This window comes from Mauremys mutica, chromosome 5, assembly GCF_020497125.1.
Source record: "Mauremys mutica isolate MM-2020 ecotype Southern chromosome 5, ASM2049712v1, whole genome shotgun sequence".
Classification (NCBI taxonomy): domain Eukaryota; kingdom Metazoa; phylum Chordata; order Testudines; family Geoemydidae; genus Mauremys; species Mauremys mutica.
The window spans coordinates 11079039-11104271 of NC_059076.1; the positions used below are offsets into that span (position 1 = coordinate 11079039).

Here is a 25233-nt window from a genome sequence, read left to right on the forward strand (position 1 = left end):
TTCCCACAGTGAGTCCACCCAGGCAGAGTCCTGGGGAAGCCACAGGGTCCTGCACCCCCACTTTGCAGTCAGACGTGACTCTCAGCCAGCCAGTAAAACAGAGGTTTATTAGATGACAGGAACATGATCTAAAACGGAGCTTGTAGGCACAGAGAACAGGACCCCTCAGCCGGGTCCATTTTGGGGGGCAGTGAGCCAGACCCCCACGTCTGCACTCACTCCATGTCCCCAGCTAGCTCCCAACTGAAAAACTCTCCAGCTCCTCCTCCTCTGGGCTTTGTCCCTTCCCTGATCTCTTTGTTCTCCAACACCTTCAGCTGGCACCTTTGTAGAAGAGGGGCCCAGATCATTAGTTGCCAGGAGACAGAGTGTCAGCCATTTTCTGTCCAGCCAGCATCACATCTGCCCTCTAGGGCTCTGCAACAATCACACCCCCTTCTCCCACCACCTAGATACTTAAGAACTGCATAGGGGAAACTGAGGCACCCACACAGTATTCAGAAAAAACATTATGAATATTCCCACTTCGTCATAGATGCAAAACTCCGATTGACATCAACAGAGCCAGAATTCCAGCACCAATGTGTGCCCAATGCACGTTAAAATGGCCAAGATATAAAGCCCTGCAAAGAGGAAGTTTTATAGTCGAAATGTCAACACGTCATTAACTACTGCTAAGCACTACTATAATAAGACGCACAAAACTGAAAACCTGCTTCATGAGGAACACAACATACAATAGTACCCCTGATTTTAATACCTGATGTAAAGTTTGTGGAGTCAGATTGTTCTTGAAAACTGTAACTGAAAAAGCAGCTGAAAAGTCAAGGAAGACCACAGCCATATGAACTGGGAGGCACCATGACTGACATCGCCTCTCCCTATGCCATAATACGCTCTAAATAATTTTGCTTTGCTACAAGGAGGCCTTCATTCAAGTCTTCTCGAAGATCTGTATTCAACTAAAACTAAGCAGTTTTTCTGGGAACAAACATATACACATAACCTGGAATCTGCCCCAATTTGAGGATTGTAAATTGTCTTTTGGTTTATAAGTAAATATGACATTTGCACTTCAAACTTGCAGAGCAAATTTTGATCCTTCATTTCACCTATTGTAATCTTATTGTTTACAATATAATCCAAGGGATAACAACAAGGTGGGGGCAGGGGGCTAATTGTCCTACCAGGAGGTGGTTGCATAGTAAATCAGATTGCATGGAACAATAAGGTTAAATCCGACAAAATAATGGTTCCAAATCTCCTCTACTAGGGTGTGCTGCTACAGAATGAGAAAGAGATCTTCAAAGTCATTAGGAGTCATTACCATACTAACTACATTTGTGGTATAGTATGTATACTCCAATCACGTTTCCTATAACTAACCCCTATTCATGGCAGAATAAAACAAAGAATAAAGCAATATTTAATCAATCCTGCTGTGATATGAGTTTGATTTCAGGAAAACACTCAACTGCTTTTTACTGAATATATCAACCCCAGAACACACACAACTCTACAGAACAAACCATTCCCACTTCAGCGATAATCGCCACTTTGCTGAAAAGCGAGAGTCATGTCATTTTCTTCATGTTTAAAAAAACTAAAACACACAACACAGCCAAAAGCTCAGCTACTTTGATGTTGGTTGGTAGTGTGCCTAATTAAAATTAACTAGGCTCTTCAGCTCATAATTATATGAACACCTAATATGCTGCACTCCCAGCCAATTTTGTTTTAATCACAAAAATGCTCCAGAAGTATGAATGATAAGCACAGAAATCCCTGTAGTCTTGGCACTATATTTCTGAATTCAGTATTTTCCATGTACTGTGTATTTCCATCACTGTTTTTCCTTGCTATGCAATCACCTCCCAGTAGAACAATTAAAACAGGTTGTTTTTTTTTAAATCCACTGGACTTTGCTTGCTATCCATTGTACCTCTAGGGGGAAATCTTGCTTGCCTTTCTCACGTGAGTTGTCCCAAATGGGAATACTCTCATATTCTTCAGTGTTTTTAGCTTTGACAAGGATCCACCATTTAAACTTTAAAGCCAGAATGTAGCAGCTCTTATATGTGTGGTGCAAGAGAGGGGAGAGGGAAAATGCTTTTCCCTTAGAATCTCAGGGTTGGAAGGGACCTCAGGAGGTCACCTAGTCCAACCCCCTGCTCAAAGCAGGACCAATCCCCAGACAGATTTCTGCCTCAGAATCTTAAATGGCCCCCTCAAGGATTGAACTCACAAACCTGGGTTTAGCAGGCCAATGCCCAAACCACTGAGCTATCCCTCTCAGTCCCCTTCTATACCCACTCCTGCACTGGAGGTGGTGAGACCTCCTGCACATTGCAGGCCACAGAACCTCACCAACCCGCTCCTGTAATAGACCCCTAACCTCTGCCTGAGTGACCGAGATCCTCAAAACATGATTTAAAGACATTAATTTAATTTAATGATTTAAAGAATCTACCTTTTACACTAGTTTAAACCAGCAGGTGACCCTGCCCCATGCCACAGAGGAAGGCAAAACCCCCAGGGTCTCTGCCAATCTGATCTGGGGCAAAATTCCCACTGATTTTAATGGGGCCTGGATTTTACCCAGAATATCCTGTTTCCACGCACTGAGCTCAACATGGGTGGCCTACACCCAAAGACAACCTAGCTGTAGAGGGTCATGCTCATTAGCAATCCAGCTTCAGCCGTAATGGGACGTGTGCACACTGAACACACACGCCTCTACATGCGTGCTGTCTGCCTCAGCCTTCCCCAGGCACTGTGCCCTCTGATACCACTGCAGCCATGCCGCTTTGCACCAATTCCCTTCCAACACAGCTGCAAAGGCCACAGTCTCTGGCTAAATCTCTTTCCACTACTTGATAAGCAAGCAAGGCACGGAGAAGTCATTTCAAACAGCTCCTCAATTGCAGCACTGTCTGCTGAAGATTAGTAACTTTGCTTTGCCTCTGAGTAAACCAGCAACAAAATCACCTGGGAGTTGATTCAGCAGATAAACTTTTGAACTATAGGAACTTGGATACCTTTGTCAATGACTTTTAATTAAATCCAAAGCAGAAATTTGTCAACATGGATTTTTTTTTTTTTTTTTGCTGAGGACTTTGTTTCTGACTAAGAATCCACTTCTTTCTTGGCAATAACTAGCAGGAATTTCAACAGAAATAATGAACAGTAAGCAAAGAAAAAAGTTTGGATGAAAAATACTGCTTCAGCAAGTTGACTTAGAAACAATGAAATAATAATTGGGTTAGATCATATTTCAAGAAAATAAAGCTGTTTAAACATTCCTAGTTGTAAAAAAAATAAACTACAAAATATTTCTTCAGTTGGCAATTCTTTTCGAAAGCACACACATTGTCCCCCAGTCATTTCCAAAGAAGTTCTTCTCTTGTAAAGACTGGCATTAAAATAAGATTTGGCTTACATTTTCTTCCATTATTTTGCAGGATCCTGTATAATTACAGTGCATTCCTGTTTCAAGTTGGCTAAAATTGGCTTCCTACTTTTACCACTGCCTCATGCCACTTAGAGCTGGAAACTGGAAAAGAGGTCATTGTGTTCCTCTGAATTCATTATTGTTCCTTGGTGTAGTTCAGTTTCTAATTCATTTCACTTCTTTAATTCTCAAATATTTGTGACTCTACTCTGAAAACTGATTATAAGAAAATGGCATTGCAGGGCTTGTGTTCACTGCATTCCAATCATTTCCATTCTGGTTACTCAGGGTTTACTGGTAAAAAATATGTCTTTTCTACCTAGCAGCCTTGCAAATTTAACATGGGATCTGAAAGTCAAGCTGGGTTTTCTCTCCGTCATGAGTACCAGAAAAAATGGTTCTGTAGACCAGATTAAAGCCTAGATTTTCAAATGTATTTAGGTGCTCAACCCTCAGTGGTAGATCACCTAAATACCTTTGAGGATTTGGGACCATGTCCTCAATTACAGTTGCATAACCCCATTGTTGCCAGTAGGATAACACAGGTTTAACTGGAAATTGGTAGACAATTCTACTGACAGCACACAAGGAAGACAGGAAAGAAGCTCCCTCCCTTTTAGCTGTGTTGGTTCTGCAGTGTTTAATGCAGTAAAAAGTAGCAAAACCATATTGCTTGTTACTAAAATGGAACGATAAAGCTGAATACATGCAGGGAACAGATCTGCTGAACCAGAAGGTGCCCTTTTTACATAATCACTTTTCAAGGAATATCAGCTCCTTATGTAACTCCCCAATAGGGAGTCCAGATGTGTGCAGTAAATATATCCAAAATTGCAGTCACAGTAAAAAATACAGATATTCAGATGCAGGAAGCAGATAAGAAAAAAAAAGATTAGAAAGTGTCATTTGGGCCAGATCCTAAGATTGTGTAAATCATCAAAGCTCCATTGATTTCAGTAGAGCTACCATCAATTTATAGCAGCTTAGTATCTGGCCCTTTGCCAACTGAAATGCACTCCCTGATGCGGCCTGCACAAGAGTGGCTAAATATCACCAACCAAAACTGAAACTTGGTATGACAGACAAGTGAATATTGTCAGAGATGCTTTTAAGAACCCATTGAACCAGGGCTAACATAACCGAGCCAAAAATAACAGGATATTGTGCCCAATCAATACTGTGGAAAGCAGTGTACCTACATGGGGAGGGCTACCTTTCATTTTTATTATTAGCATGTGCAGCAATTTATTCATGTGAATAATAATAAGCCTTGTGCACAGGATTTTTCACTAGCATTTTCCCACATGGTGACAGTTTATCACAGGTTATCTCATGACAGCTGATGATAAAGTGGCTGAGTTGCAGAAAGAGGTATAAAATACAAGAAGTTTTGTTTGTTAGATAAATACCATTTGACTGCCCATGTTAACTGAAATAATAACTGAATTATATAACGAGATTAAGCCATGTCAGATGTGTCGCCTGAATGTCCCAAGTGATACAAATTGCTCGGCTGCTGCTGTCGGTGCCTCCTTCATAAAGCACCCTGATGACAAGATGATGAATTGAAGATATCATTGCCAATTCATGATTTTTAGACAGAAGGGATTTCAATTGTTCCCTCATGTTTGTGAGGGTGAGTGACATTTGCATCATCGCTAACACAAGAATGGAGTCTGCTATGGGCCAGACGAGATGTTATGACTCAGTGAACGTTATCTTTGGAGGGGAAATGCCAATAAACAAATTCAGGTTCTTCTGTGGTAGAAACACACCAGGGTATTGTCCCAGTGCAGAGTATAGCTGCATTGTATATTGTGTAGCTCAAGCCTAAATTAAAGCTCAGGCCCAGATCCTCTGAGATATTTAGGCACCAAACTCCCTTTGGGTTCAACAGGAGTTGGGCACCTACATAACTGTGAGGATCTGAGCCCCAGGATCCCAAATGCCTCTGACTTGCAAGGGAATTAAGAACTTAGCACTACACCCAAGAGTTGACAGCTTAAATATACCAGTATCGTTAAAGCAGTGCCACCTCCTTACTGCGACGCAGTTACACTGGCATAAAAGTGTTCATTCTGGCATAGCTATTCTCCCACGGGAAGGGGCCCCATCATACTAATACTGTTCTACTGCACCCACACGAGAGGTTAACCTGGTCTACAGCCCCTCTGTGGCCCTGGCCAGCTTTCCAAGGCCAGTGATGAGTTTTCAGTTTATTTAAAGTCGGTGGCTGTTAGTCTGGATAATCTTCATGGCTGCTGCTGACGAGAGCAGCCCAGAAAGAGCCAATAAAGGCAAAGCAGAACAGAGCAGCGGCTCTGGCAGCCAATGGAGCAGTGAGTGCAGGAGGGGAGGGGAATCGATGGCTCAGTAACCAGCAGAAGTGCCCAACTGCTCTGGGTTACCATCACGTGGTGCCCAGTCAGTGCTTGGGGCCATTTATGTTCAGCAGGCCGGCAGGTTCTTGCCAGTATGTCTGGCTACATTCCCTTGCCTGAAGCAATCAAGATTTCCTCCATTTTGGCTGGTGCTGCTTGGTTCCTCCTGTGCCAAATGTCCAGAAGGGAGAAAACAAACCTTTAAACATTTTATCATCCGAAAATGCCAAAGTTCAAAATATAGAAACATTTTATCATCCGAAAATGCCAAAGTTCTATATATATATAATGAGCCAGATTCCGATCCCCTCGTTCACACTGAATAGCACGTTACGCCACAAGTACCACCACTGGGCAGATTCTCAACACTCTGGAAGTGGAAAGAGCCTTTAACGAGGAGTAAATTACAGCCTCTTTCCACGGCTCTGGTGAATGAGAACCAGGTCCATTGACTTCGGTGAGACTATCTATGGCATATGGTACTGTGCAGCGTGAAGGAGCGTACCCGAACATGGCCCAAGATGTGTGTCATGCAAAACCAGAGCACCGGTTTCCCTTGCAAATTCTTACCTTGACAGGTGCTGTTCTTCTCCTCATACCCTGCCTTACACATGCACTTTCCAATGGGCACCAGCCATTCCCCTTCGGCACTGCAGTGCATCTTTGGAGGCTCATTGGTCACAGAGTGGTTCACACACGAGCCAGACACTTCCAGCAGCTGGGAGGAATCTGCCCCAGTGATGGTGTCGGGAAAGAGGGCCAGGTTACGGATAATGGAAGGGCACTTTTTGTAATACACTCGCACGGACACCAGGGCGATGCAGGCACCTACATCCTGGAAAGCCAAGTAAAATCCCTTTTTGGTCAGAGGCCCAACATCTCTGACCTCAGTGTTCAGCTTCATGACTCGGTCTCCAAGGTCGAGCTCTGTGAAGCTCTCATCCGCGGCAATGGTGTCGATCTTGATGTACTGGTTTTCTTTGATGTTCCTCCCGTCTTCGTCGTCCGATTCAAAGTAATACACATTGAAAGTCTCTTTGCAAGTCCCGAGTCCTCCTGGAAGACTGTTACAGTCCCTCAGAGTGAACTTGAGTTCAATGAAGATCCGGGAGGCTCCTTCATTGGAGATCCAGCTAGTCAGAAGCCAGTTGTTCTGATTCTGTTCCATTACTTTGCACACTTGATATGTGTGTATTGGAGCATAATTTTCATCCACCTCACCAATTTCTTCCCACTGTGCAAAAAGAGAGAGGATTACTTAAAAAAACAAACAAAAAAAAGCAAGCAAGCCACAAATCCCTAAAAATCTTAACTTTCTTGCAAGAGATCTGTACTGCTGGAAGAAATGAGAATGTTAAAATGACAGAGACTTCCATACCCGAGGCCTGACCCAATGCCCCACGAAGCCAGAGGAAAGATTCCTACTGAACATAAAGGCCACTGAGGGCATGGCTACACTTGCAGATGTAGAGTGTTTTGAGTTAAACCAGCCTTCGTAGAGCGCACTAGGGAAAGCACTGCAGTCTGTCCACACTGACAGCTACAAGCGCACTGGCGTGGCCACATTTGCAGCACTTACAGTGGCCAGAGAAAGCAGTGCATTGTGGTAGCTATCCCAGCATGCAAGTGGCTGCAGTGTGCTTTTCAAATGGGGGTGGGATGGGGTGGAGTGTGACAGGGAGTGTGTTGTGTGTATGTGGGGGGAGAGAGAGTAGGTTTTGGGGGGGCTGAGAGCATGTCAGCATGCTGTCTTTTAAGTTCAGACAGCAGCAGATCCCCCATCACCCCCCACCTCTCTCTCTTTTACACACAGCATTCCACAGTCATGGTTTTGCTTTGATATCCACTTTCCTGCAGCGATTCCAAAACAATAACAAGAGTGGCCACTTGATTTCAGGGGATTATAGGATGTTTCCGGAGGCCGATCAGAGCGCAGTAATGCAACACCCCGTTCACACTGTTGCCCAGGCGTTTCTCTCGACGCTCACCAAGCGTGATGCTTCTCGCCGGGGTGGATTATCAGGAGCACTCTAGCCATGGAGTCAGAGCACTCTAAGTGACTTGCCAGTGTGGACGGTTGGTGAGTTAGGGTGACTGGGGCTGCTTTAATGTGCTCTAACTCGCAAGTGTAGCCAAGCCCTGAGTAAGCCCTTCCGTTTGGAAACATGTGAGATCTGGTCAAAAATTCTTTTTTTACTGTTGCTTTTGTTAAGTATTGGTTTGTTAAGCAACCACACTAAGAGAGTTGCAGTATTTAAGGCAAGACTATGGCTTGCTCTATGCATCCAGGCAGTGGAGTGAAGGTGTATAAGGGTCCCCCATTTATTCACTGCATGACCCCACAGCATCACCGACAAGCGCACAGGAAGAATAGCAGATTCCTCAGGGCCACTCTTCCCCTCCATACAGGTAGGCAGGGAATGGGCAGAGAGGGGCATGGAATATGGGGGGCTTTGGCAAGTCAGAGCAAAGAGAGAAGGAATCTGCTATCAATATAAATCCATAGCAGATTACTTCCCCTAGAGCAAAACGGGATGAATTGTGACCGCTGGACTACTCCAGGGATTGTGCACTACACATTGCTTCTTATGCAGGGCACCGGGTATAGTCACAATCAAGCCATTAATGAGGATTGTCTAGCAACGTTTCTGATTTAAAATTATTTTTAAATGTACCACTTTGAAGGAATGTTAGTCAACTGCACAGCTGCAAGCAGCACAGAGATAGCACCTAGAATAACACTCTGCAACGCTGAAATCTGCTTTCCGCTAGCATCCAAGTTCTCTCTGCTTTTCACAACTGAAGTGTCACATTTAAAGACCCAATCAACCCACTAAGTGATACAGTGTTGCAGACGGGAGCCTTCGAAGAGCTAACGATGTTTTCAGTGTTGCTCATTTCTCCTACTTTTGATCTGTTCACCTGGAAGGATCTAATTCCTAAGATCTCTTTCATCTACTCTCAGGGTTGTTCAGTTTTGATGTTTGCTTCTGACTATATTGGCCAATGCCTCATTGCAAGAAATCAAAGTACATCGAGTATAATGGGAACATGAGGCAGACCCTGGTAACAAGTAATAGCCACTTCCTGGGCTGAATACACTCTAAGGCTAAAGGCCTGTTTATAGCAAATATTGTCTGAAGCCTTCAGCATCAGGGTATTATTTCAGGGCAGAGGTGACAGAAACCACTCTCAAGTTAGTATCACCAGGCTGATTTTTTTCATGAAATTTCTGACACACATTTTAAATGAAAGAGGAGAAAATACACGACAGGAAAACACAACGGGCTGCCAGACTGCTGAAAGAAGAAGCTGTAGAAAGAAGAAGCCTTTTGTCCCCTCCGTCCACCACTCCCTCCCTGGCTATGTCTATGCGGCAGTCCAGTGAGCGAGTACAGCAGGTGTGGATAGACCCAAGCTGGCTTTAGTCCAGCTAGATGAAAGTTAGGTTGGGTAATAACAGCTGCGAAGCCCACCTGGGGCCCTGAGCACATCCCTGAGCGGACTCTGCTCATGCTGGAGTCACACCTCCCAACTGCAGTGTAGACATACCCACTCTCGCTCCACTTTCTCTTCTTGTTCGGTTCACTCTGGCCTTCTCCTCACCTCCTGGCCCCGCTCCTCTCCCTACCGGTTGACAGTCTCCCCTAGAATCAGGGGGATTTATTTTGGGTTACACTGTGTGTCAGAACCAATCTGGAAGGAAAGGCTGGAACGCTGGCAATGTGAACGAAGGGCTTGCTTCACCCTCCTGGGCACATGGAGCTGCAAACTGCGGCCCCCTGTCCTGGTGAGGGTGTGGCTGTCATGACACAATCAAATCTACTCTTAAAGGGCCAGCGTCAGCCCCTTTTCTCTCAGTGCGTAGCACCTCACTCTGGAAGCAGCCCCCCTAAATAAGGCCCCTATCTGACAAAGCCTTACACGTGCGTGATGTATGATTAAAGTGAGATTTTTCACCACCTTCTCTCAGCACTAGTAAATCAGGTGTGACTTGGCACTGCAGCCGATAAAGGTGCGATTTTCGAGTTGATGACGTCCCTTTCATTTAATCTGGTTGATACATAGACAAGACTGTTAATGACAACGAATGGTCACTCTATGTGTGCATGCCCATGCGAGAATGTCTGAGAATGCATGGTGCTCTATGGGTCAGCTCCTGCACCAAGGAAATCAGTGAAAGTTTTACTGTTCCCTTGACCCGGAGCAGGAGCTGTAAAGGGCCGACCTTACACTTTGTGAAGACAATGCTCATTGAAGCTGGGGAGGCAGTGATGCCTAGGGGCTAGCGCACTAGACTGGGACTTAGAAGACCTACGTTCTATTCGCAGCTCTGCCAGTGACCTTCAATAAGCTTCTTTGGGCCTCAGGATGCCCATCTCCAGGAGGTGCACTAGTTCTGATCTCCTTTGTGAAGCATGAACTTTGAGAACTACTGATGAAAAGTGATAGAGAAGAGCAAGGCATTTTACTTCAGTGTATGCATGGTAGAGGCCCAAATATGATATTTAGAGTGCATCTGACCCTCCATATAATTTGCTCCAAGTAATTACACTTTGCTACAGTTGACCGTTAAAACATCTGACAATTTCTAATAATTGCTCTACTTCAGGGGTCGGCAACCTTTCAGAAGTGGTGTGCCGAGTCTTCATGTATTCACTCTAATTTAAGATTTCGCGTGCCAGTAATACATTTTAACATTTTTAGAAGGTCTCTTTCTATAAGTCTATAATATATAACTAAACTATTGTTGTATGTAAAGCAAATAAGGTTTTCAAAATGTTTAAGAAGCTTCATTTAAAATTAAATTAAAATGCAGAGCCCCCCGGACTGGTGGCCAGGACCCGCGCAGTGTGAGTGCCACTGAAAATCAGCTTGTGTGCCGCCTTCGGCACACATGCCTCAGGTTGCCTGCCCCTGCTCTACTTAAAGGAGTGTTGAAAATTTGCAGAATGATGTTGCTTATTGTCTATCTGCACTAGACTCGTGTTCAGAAAACCCAAGTCTCAGGCTTTCCGCTGTTATGAAATTAAGCTGATTTTCATAACACAAATCTAGGATTTGTGGTTGTGGGAATATACAGAAATAAAATTAAATCCAGCAATATTTCCTGTTTCCTCCACATGCTAACACAACATAAGACAGCAGATACAAGCAGAAATAGATTAATTGAGCCAGATTCTGATCTCAGTTGCAGCAAAGTAAATGGAGCATAACTCCATTGGCTGCAGTCAGGATATGCCAATTTACAGCATTGCAGCTGAGATCAGAATCTGTGGCATCAGTCCCACCTGCCATCAAAAATAGAGCTGTCATCAGAGATGGAAAGGAAAAGGAAGTGCTAATGAGTTAAGGCTGCTTATCTCTGTACATCCACAAGGGAAAAGCATCCAGATCTTATCAAGGCCTCCCACCTTTCACACTCCACTCTGTCCGGCCGTTTAATCTGATCTTCTTCATTCCTGTCTTCATGGAGGAGAGCACCCTTTATTTCTCCTCTGATTAGGTGAACCACTTTTTTTGGTTTGTTTTTCTTACTCTGGAGACTCTAATCATTCTGTTACTGTTCTGGTTCTTACATCTATCCCTGAAAAAGCGTAAGGGGCTAATCACCATCTTTTCAGCCTGGTCTTGACTTTCTTGATTAATATTTTAGACATTATACAAAGCACTTCAAACAGCAAAGGAATAAACACAAACTAGAAGCCCTAGCTGATGAAATATGTGCCGTAATGGTTCATGAAAAAGAAAACTTGCCATATTAATATGACAACATCTAGCTGAACGTATTTGCATGAAAAAATTAAGTACAGCAGAACTGAAAAATTGCATTACGCATTTTAATTCCTCTCTGCAGCACACGTTTTTGAGATATAAATCAATGCTATCTGCAGGATTAAAACAAAAATGAAACATTAATTTGGTGCTAAATGTTTCTTCTAAGTCTTTAATAGCCTTAAGAAGGAAAACACAAACACACTTCAGTGGCCTCATGTTAAATCATTTATAGAAGGCCTGTTTCTGAATCAGAAATGTTCAGTAGGCTTCAGCTAGTGAGTCAACAGAAGCTAGAGTTCCCTTTCCTCCATCAATATGGGGACATTCAGTTCACACACACTGCCAAGGAAAAGGTCAAAAGATACCATGGATCCATGTCAAACTACAATCCAAAGAGCTCAGGACAGTTCAGCCTCATGTTCAAGTGCTAGTTTTAAACTACATACACAAACAGGCAATACCTCTTTCAATCTGTGCCGTTTCAGGAGTCACCGCTTGATGATGAACTCCTACGGGGTGTTACTTTTAAAAAAAATAATTACAGCGTGAGAGAAGGGTTCAAAATTTCAGTTACAACAAGAAAACTATCACAAAAAACTTAGACACTGGTCCCTTAGGTCCTTCATTTAAAACTATCAAGGGGCACATGGCACGACTCCATATTACTTGATGGTGATAAGTGAGAAGCTAAAATAAGAACCTGAAACATTTTACCACTGTCGGGGGAGGGGTGCCATATAAGCATCAAGGACAATAAGATGGGACAGGGGATCTCAAACTTTTTCAGAGTATGGACCACATCCCCATAGACACCTCTTATGGACCATCTCCCCTCCCACTGGTGACCATACAAATCTTCCCCATTGATTACCTCCCCTCCCCTCCCACTGGCTGCTGCGTGGACCATCTAAGTTCCCACGTAGTGATTATGCCACGTTCATGTGGCCACCCGTGACTTGCTTACATGGAAATGTAACATTAGGGAAGTACGGATGTATTTAAACTGAGTCTTATGGGATCAGGGTTTAGTCCATTTGGAAAAATAATTCATCACAGTGTCTCTATTCCCACCTCATTGTCTCTCCCTCTCCCATCTGTTCTGTCCATCTCTCTCTCACCCTACCTACTTTGTCACGTGGTCCCTCTCCCCTCGCCCGCATCCTTTCCTGATGCATGGTTCCCTCCCACCCTGGGCATTCCATTTCCATGGACGGGTCTGCTTCCACTCCCACCCCATCCTGCTGGCTCTCAGTCACAGGCCCGGGGTGCAGCCTGCCTTAAATACAAAAGGGCTAATAAATTATTATTTTTTCCATATGTTTGGTACATACCCAGAGGGAGCTACAGTTTCCTCCCAAGCTGTAACACACACCATGAGAAAACCTCACATTTATCAGGACAATATTCTCAGCCATCCTGTTATCATATACTCCTGCATAGAAACCAAAGGCATTCCACATAACCCAGCAGATTCCTCCCTAAAACCAACCTCCAACTCCCTCTGGGCCTTGCAACCTGCTTGGAAGGCTAACACACACAGAGTGCCCTGTTAATTTACAGCCAAGCAGCTGCAGCTGGATCACTTCCATGAGTTTCAGATACTGGCCGACATGGACCACTGTTCTGATCTGGTAAAGCAATTACTATGTTCTTAGGCTCCCACTCGCCTCCCTCTGCACCGTGTATACTCAGTCAACTGTGCCAGCAGCAATCCTGCAGCAGATCTTGGTCATCCATGGTAAGTGAGGGCCCTCGCCTCCACTGGAGATCTGTGGGGTTGGAGCCCCATGGGATGTAGGGTGCAGGGTGGGTTGGAGCAGGGCACCAGACATTCCTCTCCCCATTGTCCCTTGCTGAACCTGAGGATATCTGAGTCATGATTGAGTTGGGAGTGGTTCCACTCTCTGCGGCTGACATGTCACGATCCATTCAAGCTTATAAAGGGGCCACAAGGAATAAGGAGCATAGGGATGACAACGAGAGGCCAGTTCTGCACATGCCAGCTTGGGACTCTCCTTTCCTACTGATCCCTAGGATCTAACCTCTCCCACCCAACCCCATCTTCTCCTGCCTAAGATGGAAGAGCTGGTGACAAAGGAAGCTCCACGGGAACTCTTGCACCCCAGCCATTCCTGAGGTTCTCTCCATTGCAAAGGAGGATCCAGTCCAAGCTCACATCCCTTGCTTTGAACATTTGAAAGCCGCAGAGATAACCCACATGTTCATACCCACCCTAGAGTGAGGCAAATTCTGCCCTGAGTTATAGCAATGCAGCCACAGTGACTCCAGAGAGCTTGCACTGATGCAAATGAGAGCAGAATTTGGGTACTTGTGAATTCCTGCACTCGAAACAAACAGCAAACCCATTCCCTCCCCACAGTTCTGTGCTTTCAGGCATATAACATAGGGCAATCTCTGTCATTTCCTTAGGAGCTGGCTACCGATCGATAGCCTCCAGCTCAACACCGGCAAGAGGCAAGCACTGCTTCCTAGAGCAGCACTTCTCTCAGGCAAACTGCTCCTTTCTCCTTTGGGATTGGGATTGCCATTCTGTGCATTAATTCCAGTTTGGGACACTGTGAACACTGTTATGAGGACAGTGTACATCACTTCCAGAACATCACACTAGGGAAGGCACGTGACAATCCTACGTCTCGCAATTATTGTTAAATGGCCAGCAGTGTCTTCCAAATAAGGTGTGGGTATCCCCAAATCATTCTTTCATTAGTTCTTAGTGACTTCACTGTAAGGCAATTTAGTCTGGCATTCCTCTGTCTCTTGAGAGTCATTTGAAAATGGCCTGGACCTTGGTTACCCTACCAGGTGTACCACCTATTCCTGCTACCAGCAACATAGCTCTAATGTCACTTTCACTGACCATGTCTTCCAGAATCAAAAGCAAAAATGTACCTTTTCAGCCATCTGCAAACTTGCCTCCAGCTACTGTATTAGAAAGTTTAAAGAACGGGAAATCTGTCCAAGCAGATTCTCCTCCAGGGTTGTATACCCTGTGCAACCTCACTGGGGTTAGATGAGGGGAAATCTTTATTGAAAAAAAGAATAATGCATAGTCTCCTGCACTGCAGAAGCCTGTGGAAGTGATAACACAATTGTTTCTGTGTGCTCTCATTGGCTGCAGCAATGCATAGGCATAGCCGCATGGAGGTTGCTTTGCCACTCCGCTATTCAGTCAGATGCCAATGTGCAGCGCTGTCGTGTTTTGCCATTTTTATCATGAGGTTAAGGAGAGTTAATGCTATTCTTAAAGCCCCAGTTCTTAGGTCATGTGATTATGTGAGAATCTCAACTTTTTTTTTTTTTTAAAGAGAGATTCTATCCCTCCTGGTTTGGGAGAAAAACTTCAAAATAGGCTCAAAAACTAGGCGGCAAATAAAAAGAACCTGACATTTATCCTACGTATACATCTCATGATTTGGGGGTCCTGACTCATCATTTTTTAATGTTGGGGTTGGGGGCCATTTCCCCTCTACAAGGAAGTGTGCTGCCAAAGCTGGAAAACACTCTGGATAGCAGTAATGTCCCATGTGTGGTTTCTAGGCACTGCGGAGGTGATGGATGGAAGCGTGGTGGCCAATCACAGGGTTGCAAGGCTGCCAGGATCGCAAGGAGCACAGATGCAGTTGGCTTGAAGATCTGCAGGATAAACAGGGCCATCCTACGTAGATTCCGAGTCAAGGTGAAAACACGTTGGCCACCTCTCCCTTCCATTTCTGAGCTACCACTCGCTCACTGGTCACTAGCCCAGTTCAGAACAACTTAGGCATGTACTTAGCTTTAAGCACATAGATCCCATTTATATCGATGGGACTGCTCGTGCTTAAAGTTAAACTTCTGTGGAAGGGTTCTGCTAAACAGGACTAGCCACGGGGACTAATGGCTTCCTTAAAGATACAGATCTACAGCAGCCTGAGGTCGAGCCGGAACAACTTGGCACTGGAAGGGGAGTATATTGTGTCCAGCACCACATTTCAGGAAGGATGTGGACAAATTGGAAAAAGTCCAGAGAAGAGCAACAAAAATGATGAGAGGTCTAGAAAACATGAGCTCTGAGGGAAGATTGAAAAAAAATGAGTTTGGTGGGGTCAGACAATAATTATGTAATGACAGCAGATACTAAGATCCACAATGTTAATGCTTTATAACCATTAAAACACCAATTGTCAAAACCACATGTAAACAGATCTACAGAGTTTATATGAAGTATATAAAGAGTTTCTGGAGCTGCCTATCTGTGTGTGCAAAGTGAAATCAACATCTACTGGTTAAAATCGAATCCTTTCAACCCTAAAGTCGATCAGCTTCCAAACATTTTTTCCAAGGTCTGATATTGAGGAAAAAACTTTAGAACTCAGGAATTAACTTTCTTATCTTTTCTTGCTGACAACTCTTAGTTAAGGCAAAGGGACACAATGCACAAAAGGCATACAGTAAAGAAAGGACCTAACCAATTTTTTGACTTAGGCCTTGTCTACACTACAAGACTATTTCGAATCTACTTAAGTCGAATTTGTGGATTCGACCTTATGAAGTCGAATTTGTGTATCCACAGTAAATACACTAATTAGAATTTCTGAGTCCACAGTAACGGGGCTGGCGTCGACTTTGGAAGCGGTGCACTGTGGGAAGCTATCCCACAGTTCCCGCAGTCCCCGCTGCCCATTGGAATGCTGGGTAGAGCTCCCAATGCCTCCTGGGGGAAAAATGTGTCGAGGGTGCTTTTGGGTAATTGTTGTCATTGAACCGTCAATCACGCCCTCCCTCCCTGAAAGCTCCGGCGGGAAATCTGTTCGCGCCCTTCTCTTGTCAGTTACAGCGCGTACGCCACAGCACTGCGAGCATGGAGCCCGCTGCGATCATCGCTGCACTTATGGCCGTTGTCAACTCCTCGCACCTTATCGTCCACCTCTTCCACAGTCAGCTGCTGAGAAATCGGGCAAGGAGGCTCCGGCAGCGCGGTGAGGACAGGAATTCACAGAGTGGCGCAGACCTCTCACAAAGCAGGGTACGCCGCGCCGTGGAGATCATGGTGGCAATGGGTCAAGTTCATGGTGTGGAATGGCGATTCGGGGCCTGGGAAACAAGCACAGACTGGTGTGACCGCATAGTGCTGCAGGTCTGGGATGAATCACAGTGGCTGCGAAACTTCAGGATGCGTAAGGGCACTTTCCTTGAACTCTGTGACTTGCTGTCCCCTGCCCTGAAGCGCCAGGACACCCAGATGCGAGCAGCCCTGAGTGTGCAGAAGCGAGTGGCCATAGCCCTCTGGAAACTTGCAACGCCAGACAGCTACCGGTCAGTAGCGAACCACTTTGGCGTGGGCAAATCTACCGTGGGGGTTGCTGTGATTGAAGTAGCCCACGCAATCGTTGAGCAACTTCTCTCAAAGGTAGTGACTCTCGGAAACGTCCAGGACATCATAGATGGCTTCGCCGCGATGGGATTCCCAAACTGCGGTGGGGCTATAGATGGGACTCACATCCCTATCCTGGCACCAGCCCACCAGGCCAGAGAGTACATTAACCGAAAGGCTACTTTTCAATGGTGCTGCAAGCACTGGTAGACCATAGGGGACGTTTTACCAACATCTTCGTTGGGTGGGCGGGCAAGGTTCATGACGCGCATGTGTTCAGGAACTCTGGTCTGTTTAGACGCCTCCAGGCAGGTACTTTCTTCCCAGACCACAAGATAATGGTTGGGGATGTGCAGATGCCTACAGTGATCCTCGGGGACCCAGCCTACCCGCTAATGCCCTGGCTCATGAAGCCCTATACAGGCGCCTTGGACACTGACAAGGAACTTTTCAACTACCGGCTGAGCAAGTGCAGAATGGTGGTGGAGTGTGCTTTCGGACGTCTCAAGGGGAGATGGCGGAGCTTACTGACTCGCTCGGACATCAGCGAAAAGAATATCCCCGTAGTTATTGCTGCTTGCTGTGTGCTACACAATCTCTGTGAGAGCAAGGGCGAGACCTTTTTGTCCGGATGGGAGGTTGAGGCAAATCGCCTGGCTGCAGTTTACGCTCAGCCAGACACCCGTGCCGAGAGAATATCCCAGCGGGAAGCGCTGTGTATCCGGGAGGCTTTGAAAGCAAGTTTCCTCGGAGAGCAGGGTAACCTATGACTCTCCACTTGCTTTCAAGAGAAACTGACCCTGGGCCTGTGTCTGTATGTGTCGATTTTGATCTGCGGTTACATACCCCATTCTCCAAGTTTCCCCCACTTCCAAAGCACGTTTTAAAGCAAATTAATTGTAACACTCATTATTAATAAATCTTTGTTTTACTTTGCATTTCTGTTCAGGTGTTGAAACATGGACGCATACTGTGCTGGGCACGGTGTGCACTGATGTACAGACCGCTTGTTCCATAGAGGAATGACATCCTCCTGCTCCTACATAGGTCTCTGGGGTGGGGGACGGTTGCAAGTGGTTGTGCAGGAAGGGGAGGGTTTGCAGGAAGGGGTGGGTTTGCAGGAAGGGGCGAGTGGTGCCTTCTTTGGATAGGGGTTTGGATGACGGCAGTGGGCTGCGGGTTTGGGCGTAGGAAGGGGTGAGGGGTGTGGGGGAAGGGTGAGTATCTGTCCGTGAATGAGGGCTCTTGTTGGGGCTCAGGGCAGCGGAGAGGCTCGTTGCTACGGTGGAAGTGCATGGTAAGGGCAGCGTGCCTTAACATTAAGGGGGTGGCAGGCGCTAGGACCCTGGACAAGCATACACATCACAGAATGACCCGGGGCAGCATACACCACACAGAGTGACCCTGGTGCCTACTGACTGCAGTGTGTGTGTGCCCTGCAGTTGATCATGCCCCCAAGTCTGTACCCTGGTAATGTAGGCTATACCGCGCAATTATAAATCCCCTCCCCACCCCCATACACAAAAAAATCCTCTGACACGAAAGACGTGACCGAAACAGTGAATAACAGCAAACAGCTTTTAATAATCTAATACACAGTGGGGGGATGAAACTTGGATTTGGGACTGGGTGAGCCTGTAAGGGAAGCACTTCTACAAATTTATAGCGTGAGAGGTGTGTGGTACGTTAGCGCTATGCAGTGGTGCAGTGACAGTTCTCACGGCCCCTACCGCCCCTCCGTCTTGTACTTTTGGGTGAGGGGGGGGCAGGACTTCTTGGCGGGGGAGGGCGGTTGCAGATACACTGCAGGGGGGCTCTGTCCTCCTGCCTGCGGTCCTGCAGAACATCAACAAGGCGCCGGAGCGTGTCCGTTTGCTCCCTCATTAGCCCAAGCAGCGTTTGAGTCGCCTGCTGGTCTTCCTGCCGCCAGCTATCCTCCCGTTCGATGTGTGTGCGATGCTGTTGACATAGGGTCTCCCTCCACTGTCTCTGCTCTGCCGCCTCGGCTCTGGAGCAGGCCATCAGTTCCGCGAACATCTCGTCCCTAGTCTTTTTCTTTCGCCGCCTAATCTGCGCCAGCCTCTGCGAGGGGGATGCCGGGGCAGTCCGGGAAAGAGCCGAAGCTGTGTGATGGGAAAAGTAACTGATTTCCTTGAACAGATACATGTTTGCGAACAGTGAACACAGTCTAGTCAGTTTCTCTGAACAAGACCATACAGGGCAACAAGTCTCACGAGATCTCAGGACAAGTTTGAGATTTCGGAATACGCTCTCATTGGCTGCGGCATTGCACAGGAGAGCGGACAAGTGGGGAGAGACAGCTGAATCCGTCTAGCAGACAGTCCTGGTAAGCCTTACAGTACATTCTGCTTATCAGTTAATGGATAGCTGTGCCCTCCCGCTAAAGGCAATCTGGAAATCATATACTCTGACCCTTTTCCAGCCACTCCCGCCAGTGCACGGGAAAGATCAATGTATGCTTTTCCTATGTGGCCTACAACACGCGGCTGTTAAGCGAGGGTCATTGTTATGCAAAGTAAAATTCAACCATTCACAACAGTAACAATACACTAATTGCCCTAATTAGATGCAGCATTTCATGAACGAGATCACCCTGAGGCGGGTCCCTCGGAGTCACAAAGAGCGGATGCTAAGGGAAGCCCTGCAGAGACCAGGACCATATGCGGCCATGCTTGTGGAGGCGATGATTCCCATCTACATAAGGATGTCCTGGCGCGGAAGAGTGTGCTTCCCAACAAGCACCCAACAAGGCACCTCTCCCCAGGAACCTCCTGCGGAGGCTTTTCGAGGACCTGTATGAGACCTTTGTTGAATTGTCCCTGGAGGATTATTGTTCAATCCCTATATGTGTGGACCTACTTTTCATATAGTTTTTCATTGAAAATTTTATATATAGTATTTCTATTTTTTTATACCTGTTTTATAAAAAATAAATGTTTACATGTTTCTAGCACTTACCGCCTGATCCTTCCCCTGATTCAGAGTCCGGGTTAACGGCCGGGGAGGGTTGGTAGGGGATCTCTGTGAGGGTGATGAAGAGATCCTGGCTGTCAGGGAAAGCAGTATTGTGTTCGCTGTCGCCTGCGCCGTCCTCCACAGACCCTTCCTCCTCTTCCCCATCGGTGAACATCGAGGAGGAACTGTCCAGGTTCACAATGCCATCCACTGAGTCCACGGTCACTGGTGGGGCAGTGGTGGCAGACCCACCTAGAATGGCATGCAGTGCCTCGTAGAAGCGGCATGTCTGGGGCTAGGCTCCGGAGCGTCCGTTGCCGCTCTGACTTTTTGGTAGCCTTGTCTCAGGTCCTTGATTTTCACGCGGCACTGCATTGCATCCCGGCTGTATCCTTTCTCTATCGTTGCTTTGGAGACCTTCTCGAAGGTCTTTGCATTCCGCTTGCTGGAGCGCAGCTCCGACAGCACAGACTCCTCGCCCCACACACCGATCAGATCCAGGACTTCCCGGTCTGTCCATGCTGGGGACCTCTTTCTATTCTTGAATTGGCCGGACTCCTCTGCTGGAGAGCTCTGCATCGTTGCAGGTGCTGCGGAGCTCGCCCCGATGTCCAGCCAGGACGTCAGATTCAAAGTGCCCAGACAGGAAAAGGAATTCAAATTTTCCCGGGTCATTTCCTGTGTGGCTGGTCAGAGAATCCAAGCTCGGACTGCTGTCCAGAGCGTCAACAGAGTGGTGCACTGTGGGATAGCTCCCGGAGCTACTAAGTTCGATTTGCATCCACACCTAGCCTAATTCGAGCTAGCCATGTCGAATTTAGCGTTACTCCACCTGTCGGGGTGGAGTACCGAATTCGAACTAAAGAGCCCTCTAGTTCGAATTAAATGGCTTCCTGGTGTGGACGGTTGAGCGGTTAGTTCGAATTAACGCTGCTAAATTCGATTTAAAGTCCTAGTGTAGACCAGGCCTTAGGTAAGAATTTGGCCTAATTAAAAAAAAAGTGTGTAAAGACAAATAGTCAGCAGCAGAATATTTTATGGTGGTTTGGCACATTCTCCTTGATTTCTCTAGTTTAAAAGAAGAGAATATAAAAAAATTAAGCTATTTTCCTAACCCTTTTCTGCCTGGTTGCACTTTTCCGATGGCTTTCATTAGAGCCACTCTGTTTATAGTCAAAGAAACAAAGCATGTGTAGTACATACTCTACTCAAAACCAGGTAGGACCTAATCCATAGCCCACAGAAGTCAATGGGAATCTTTCCATTATCTTCACCGTGGCTTGGATCAGGCCTCAGAAGATTATTTTTCCTAATGAAACAAATCGAACACAAAATCTTTAAATTGAAAGAGGGGGAAGGGAGGAGGCGCATAATGAATTGGGACTCTAAAACGCCTAGCTTGAAATCCACTCGATTTGGGTTGCATAATATTTTCACATCCAGCACACCGAGAGTCATAACAAAAAACTCTAAGATATTAAACAGTTGGAATAGATACAATTTAAAACAAATAAAAGAATTTCAAAAGCTCAGGCGATATATTTTTTTTTAATTTGGATTCATCTTCTCCAAAAGGTTTTTTTTTTTTTTTTAAAAATCTGGTAAGTCAGAACCAATCCTAAGTGCTTGATAAAACTTTTGTTCCATTTATAATTTCATGGCACGCCAGTGGCATATCAAAAATCATCCAGGGAAGGAGTTTAGCATTTCAGTCAGGACTCAGAAGGATGCTGAAACAGCCTGCAGCTTCGGATTCTCATTACCCTTCCCCTGCCATCCCCCACACTGCTCTTTCAGCAGGAGATTCCTATTTTTGTGTAATCACTTCAGCAATTACCAATACTCCCACAAGACTGACACCTTCAGACATGCCTGCCATTTCGGCAGCTGCCTTGGTGGTACGCTTGTCCTTTGCTCCCTAGCTGCTTCTTAGAGACCAGTGTGGATAAAAAGGTCATGGCTAACACAACCACACTATTTCTTTTGCACGTTCCGACGAGGAGATGCACACAACATGATTTACAGGCTGGGCACGGGATCCTGCCAGCAGGAAAGACAAAGTTGCAGCTACAAAGAAAGCCAACGCTACTGCCTGATGACGGTGCCTTGGGTTTCACCATTCCCTCAGATTCAGTTTGTCAGCCTCAGAGCTGATATCTATATTAACGAACGAATGCTCACATATTCCCTGCCATCTTTTGTGTGCTAGGTTTCAAAGGGAAAAGGCTTGCCTGGCGGAGAGCAGGCTTAAATAAATAAAGAGAAGAATATATTTCAAGTTCCTGAGTAAATTCTCACTGAGGCTGCTTTCCGGGGCTCTAACTACATAAGTGCATCTGAAAAAAACATCTGCAACAGAAGGGTGGCAAAGTAGCTGGCCAAGAAAACAAGATTTAATCCACATTAAAGGCTACCCAACCCCACACTGAGATTTATCAAGGCAGGTTTTAACCGGAGACCTCCTTTTATGTCCCTACATGATGCTGAACCTTTGGACAAACCAAAGATTTAGCACAGGCTTGGGGAATGGTTCATGTCCCATTTCCACTACAAAATGGAACCATGTTGTATGTGAGTTGGATGGCACCAACCCACTCGCCCCTCTCTGGGCATGTGCATTACACAGTCTTTAATTACATGACCACTTGCATTTTTTCCACAAGACCTTTACGATATCACCATCCTCAAATGTTCAAGTACTGTGAATCAGGTCCTCCAAAAATCATGCCCTTAGCTTTAAAATCATGAGATTAACACACACACACTCTGCACAAACGCCCTGAAATGTGGGGTTCTTTTTCTTTGCCTTCTGATTTTTGAGTCTTTATGATGCACTTGGGTCACATTTTTAAAGCTTTTCTCCACAACCATGAGGACTAGACACTTACTTCTTTGCAATGTAAGATGTGAATTTCTCATAATCACATGATACCAGGAGCTGGGGGTTTAAAAATACAAAATATCACAAAATTCACCAAAAAAATGGCAATTGGCAATACTGCCTCTACGTTTCTCAGTCCACAGAATGGAAGCATTAAGGTTGCACAGGCAACTCTAAATCTAGCCACTGAGTGCTTGATTTTATAAACTAAATATTCTTCTAATACACTGGGTTGTGCTGGCTGGTTTTTTTTTTTAAATGCAATTATAGACATTTATTTCCTTGTGCCCACTGCCCTCCGTTCCTCAACTACACCCTGGAAGGGAACAGTGAAGAATCCAGGCCAAAATCTTTGTTTTCCCCCCTCATTCTGACTGCTGGAAGGGAGCAGGAGACATTTCTTTTCCTTCTCCTTCCTTGCCCTCTTCCTGGCTTCTCCAAGAGATGTTTCCTTTCTCTCTTCATCCTTGGCCTTGTTGGTTGCTGGCAGGGATGAGCAGGGAGCCAGCAGTTCCTCTCCGTAGCTCCCAAGTTTCCCATCTAGGGGACTGTCTTACAACCTTTCTGTCACAAAATCTGATCAAACACCTGAACCAAGGAAAAATGTTACAGCAAATCATATGCATCTGTAGTGATGCCAACTGAGTAACTCAAGAGCCACAAGACCAGCAAAAATATTATTAGACTAATGTGTCTGCAAAGCTGGCACCCAGAGATTACCAACTCATGTTATGGATGATCTTGCAACACCTATTCACACTGAGTAGCACTTGCTCATGCAAGAATTTCCATTGAGGACAGAGGTTCTCCTCATGTGAGTACTACTGAGGGTGAAAGTAAGACATGTAGAATGGAACAGAAATTTGGACAGCTACTGAATCTAATTAGTGTCATTGAATAGATCAGGGGTGGCCAAACTTACTGACCCTCCGAGCTGCATACAATGATCTTCAGAAGTTCGAGAGTCAAGCATGCCTGCCAGAGCTCGGAGCTTCAGCCTGCTTCCTGCTGAAGTCCCGAGTCCCAGCAGGCAGCTCCCACGGGGCTGAAGCCCCAAGACCCTCCTCCAGGCAGAGCAGAAGCCCCTACCCCACCACACTGCTTCAGGGCAGAAGCCCTGAGTTCCCCCTGCTGCAGTCTGGTAGGTGGAGAATGGGGTGGAGTGGAGGCGTGGGGGGCTGTGTGAGCTGTGCTTTAACTGTAAAAGAGACAAATGTGGCTCACGAGCCATGGTTTGGCCACCCCGGAATAGATAACAACCAATACAAATACTTGCAGATTCTAGACGTCAATGTAGATAACAAACAATAATAATTAGCCCCCCAAAAATACCACAAGAAGAAAGGACAGGTGTACAACCTCAATGTTTTTTTAAGGCACCTTCACCCTAAGCTATAACATCTGGGAGATACGTGCTCAGTAACGTTACACCCAGGTGTTAACAATGCATTTTTTCCCAGAAGGTTTCTTCTGGTGCTTTAGTCCTGAGACCGAAAGCTTTGCTCGCACTTTGCTTACTATATGTGCAATCAGCGTTGTCAGAACCATCATCCAAATGGGAGGTGAACCCGGTTGGAGGTTACTGTAATCAAAACAAAAGAAGTGCCAGATCTCTAATCAGAGAAGGCTCTGAGCTAGACCAAGAACAAAGCACGCTGAGTACATTATTGTCAACCCAAGCTTTAAAAAAAAAGAGAAAGGGGTTGAAAACCGGTGTGCACCTTCTTTGGATTAAAGGTACGATTCTAACAATTCAGCACCCAGGGCTCAAATACCATGGTGATCAGCATGAGAGACACAGTCGGAAAGACAGCACAAGCATGTTACTTTTTGTTGCTTATTATAAAGATCATTGCAGAACAATTAAATACATGACAGAGTGAATGTGTTGCATACACCTGACAGATTAATACACAAAGACTCATAAGACCAGATTTTCAAAAGAGCTCAGCCACACAGCAATGCCTATTTTAGGCATCTAAACAAGTGCCTGGATTTTCAAAAGGTCTTAGGGCCAGATTTTCAAATATACCTAAAGATGCAAATAGGTGCCTAGTGGGACTTTTAAAAGTATTTCAGCAGGATAGGTACCTAACTCCTGGCTGTGTCTTTGAAAAGCTCATCAAAATTCAATGGGATTTAAGCATATAACTCCCTTAGGCTTTGAAAATCTAAAATGGCCAGTTTTTCAAAAGCGCTCAGCACCCATCAGCTCCTATTGGAAATAAGGGAAGCTGCTGAATACTGGGCATTTTGAAAATCAGCCATTTCACGTACACACCTAAATGGGAGCTGTGCTCTTAAAAATCTGCCTCCTGACTGGTGGCTGTTGAGCACGTTTGAAAATCTGGGCCATAATGCCTAAAAACTGAAATTTAGCAAATAAATCTATTTT

General features: G+C 45.6%; 1 protein-coding gene across 4 annotated transcripts in view; it reads right to left on the reverse strand.

Annotated features, from left to right (window-relative positions):
• Positions 1-25233, reverse strand: part of EPHA5 (EPH receptor A5) — a 340760-nt gene that overhangs the window by 265417 nt on the left and 50110 nt on the right. For all 4 annotated transcript variants that reach the window (XM_045018677.1, XM_045018676.1, XM_045018675.1 and 1 more), the window contains one exon: positions 6403-7066. In XM_045018677.1, the coding sequence (XP_044874612.1) occupies positions 6403-7066 (664 nt within the window). The remainder of the gene's footprint in view (positions 1-6402; positions 7067-25233) is intronic.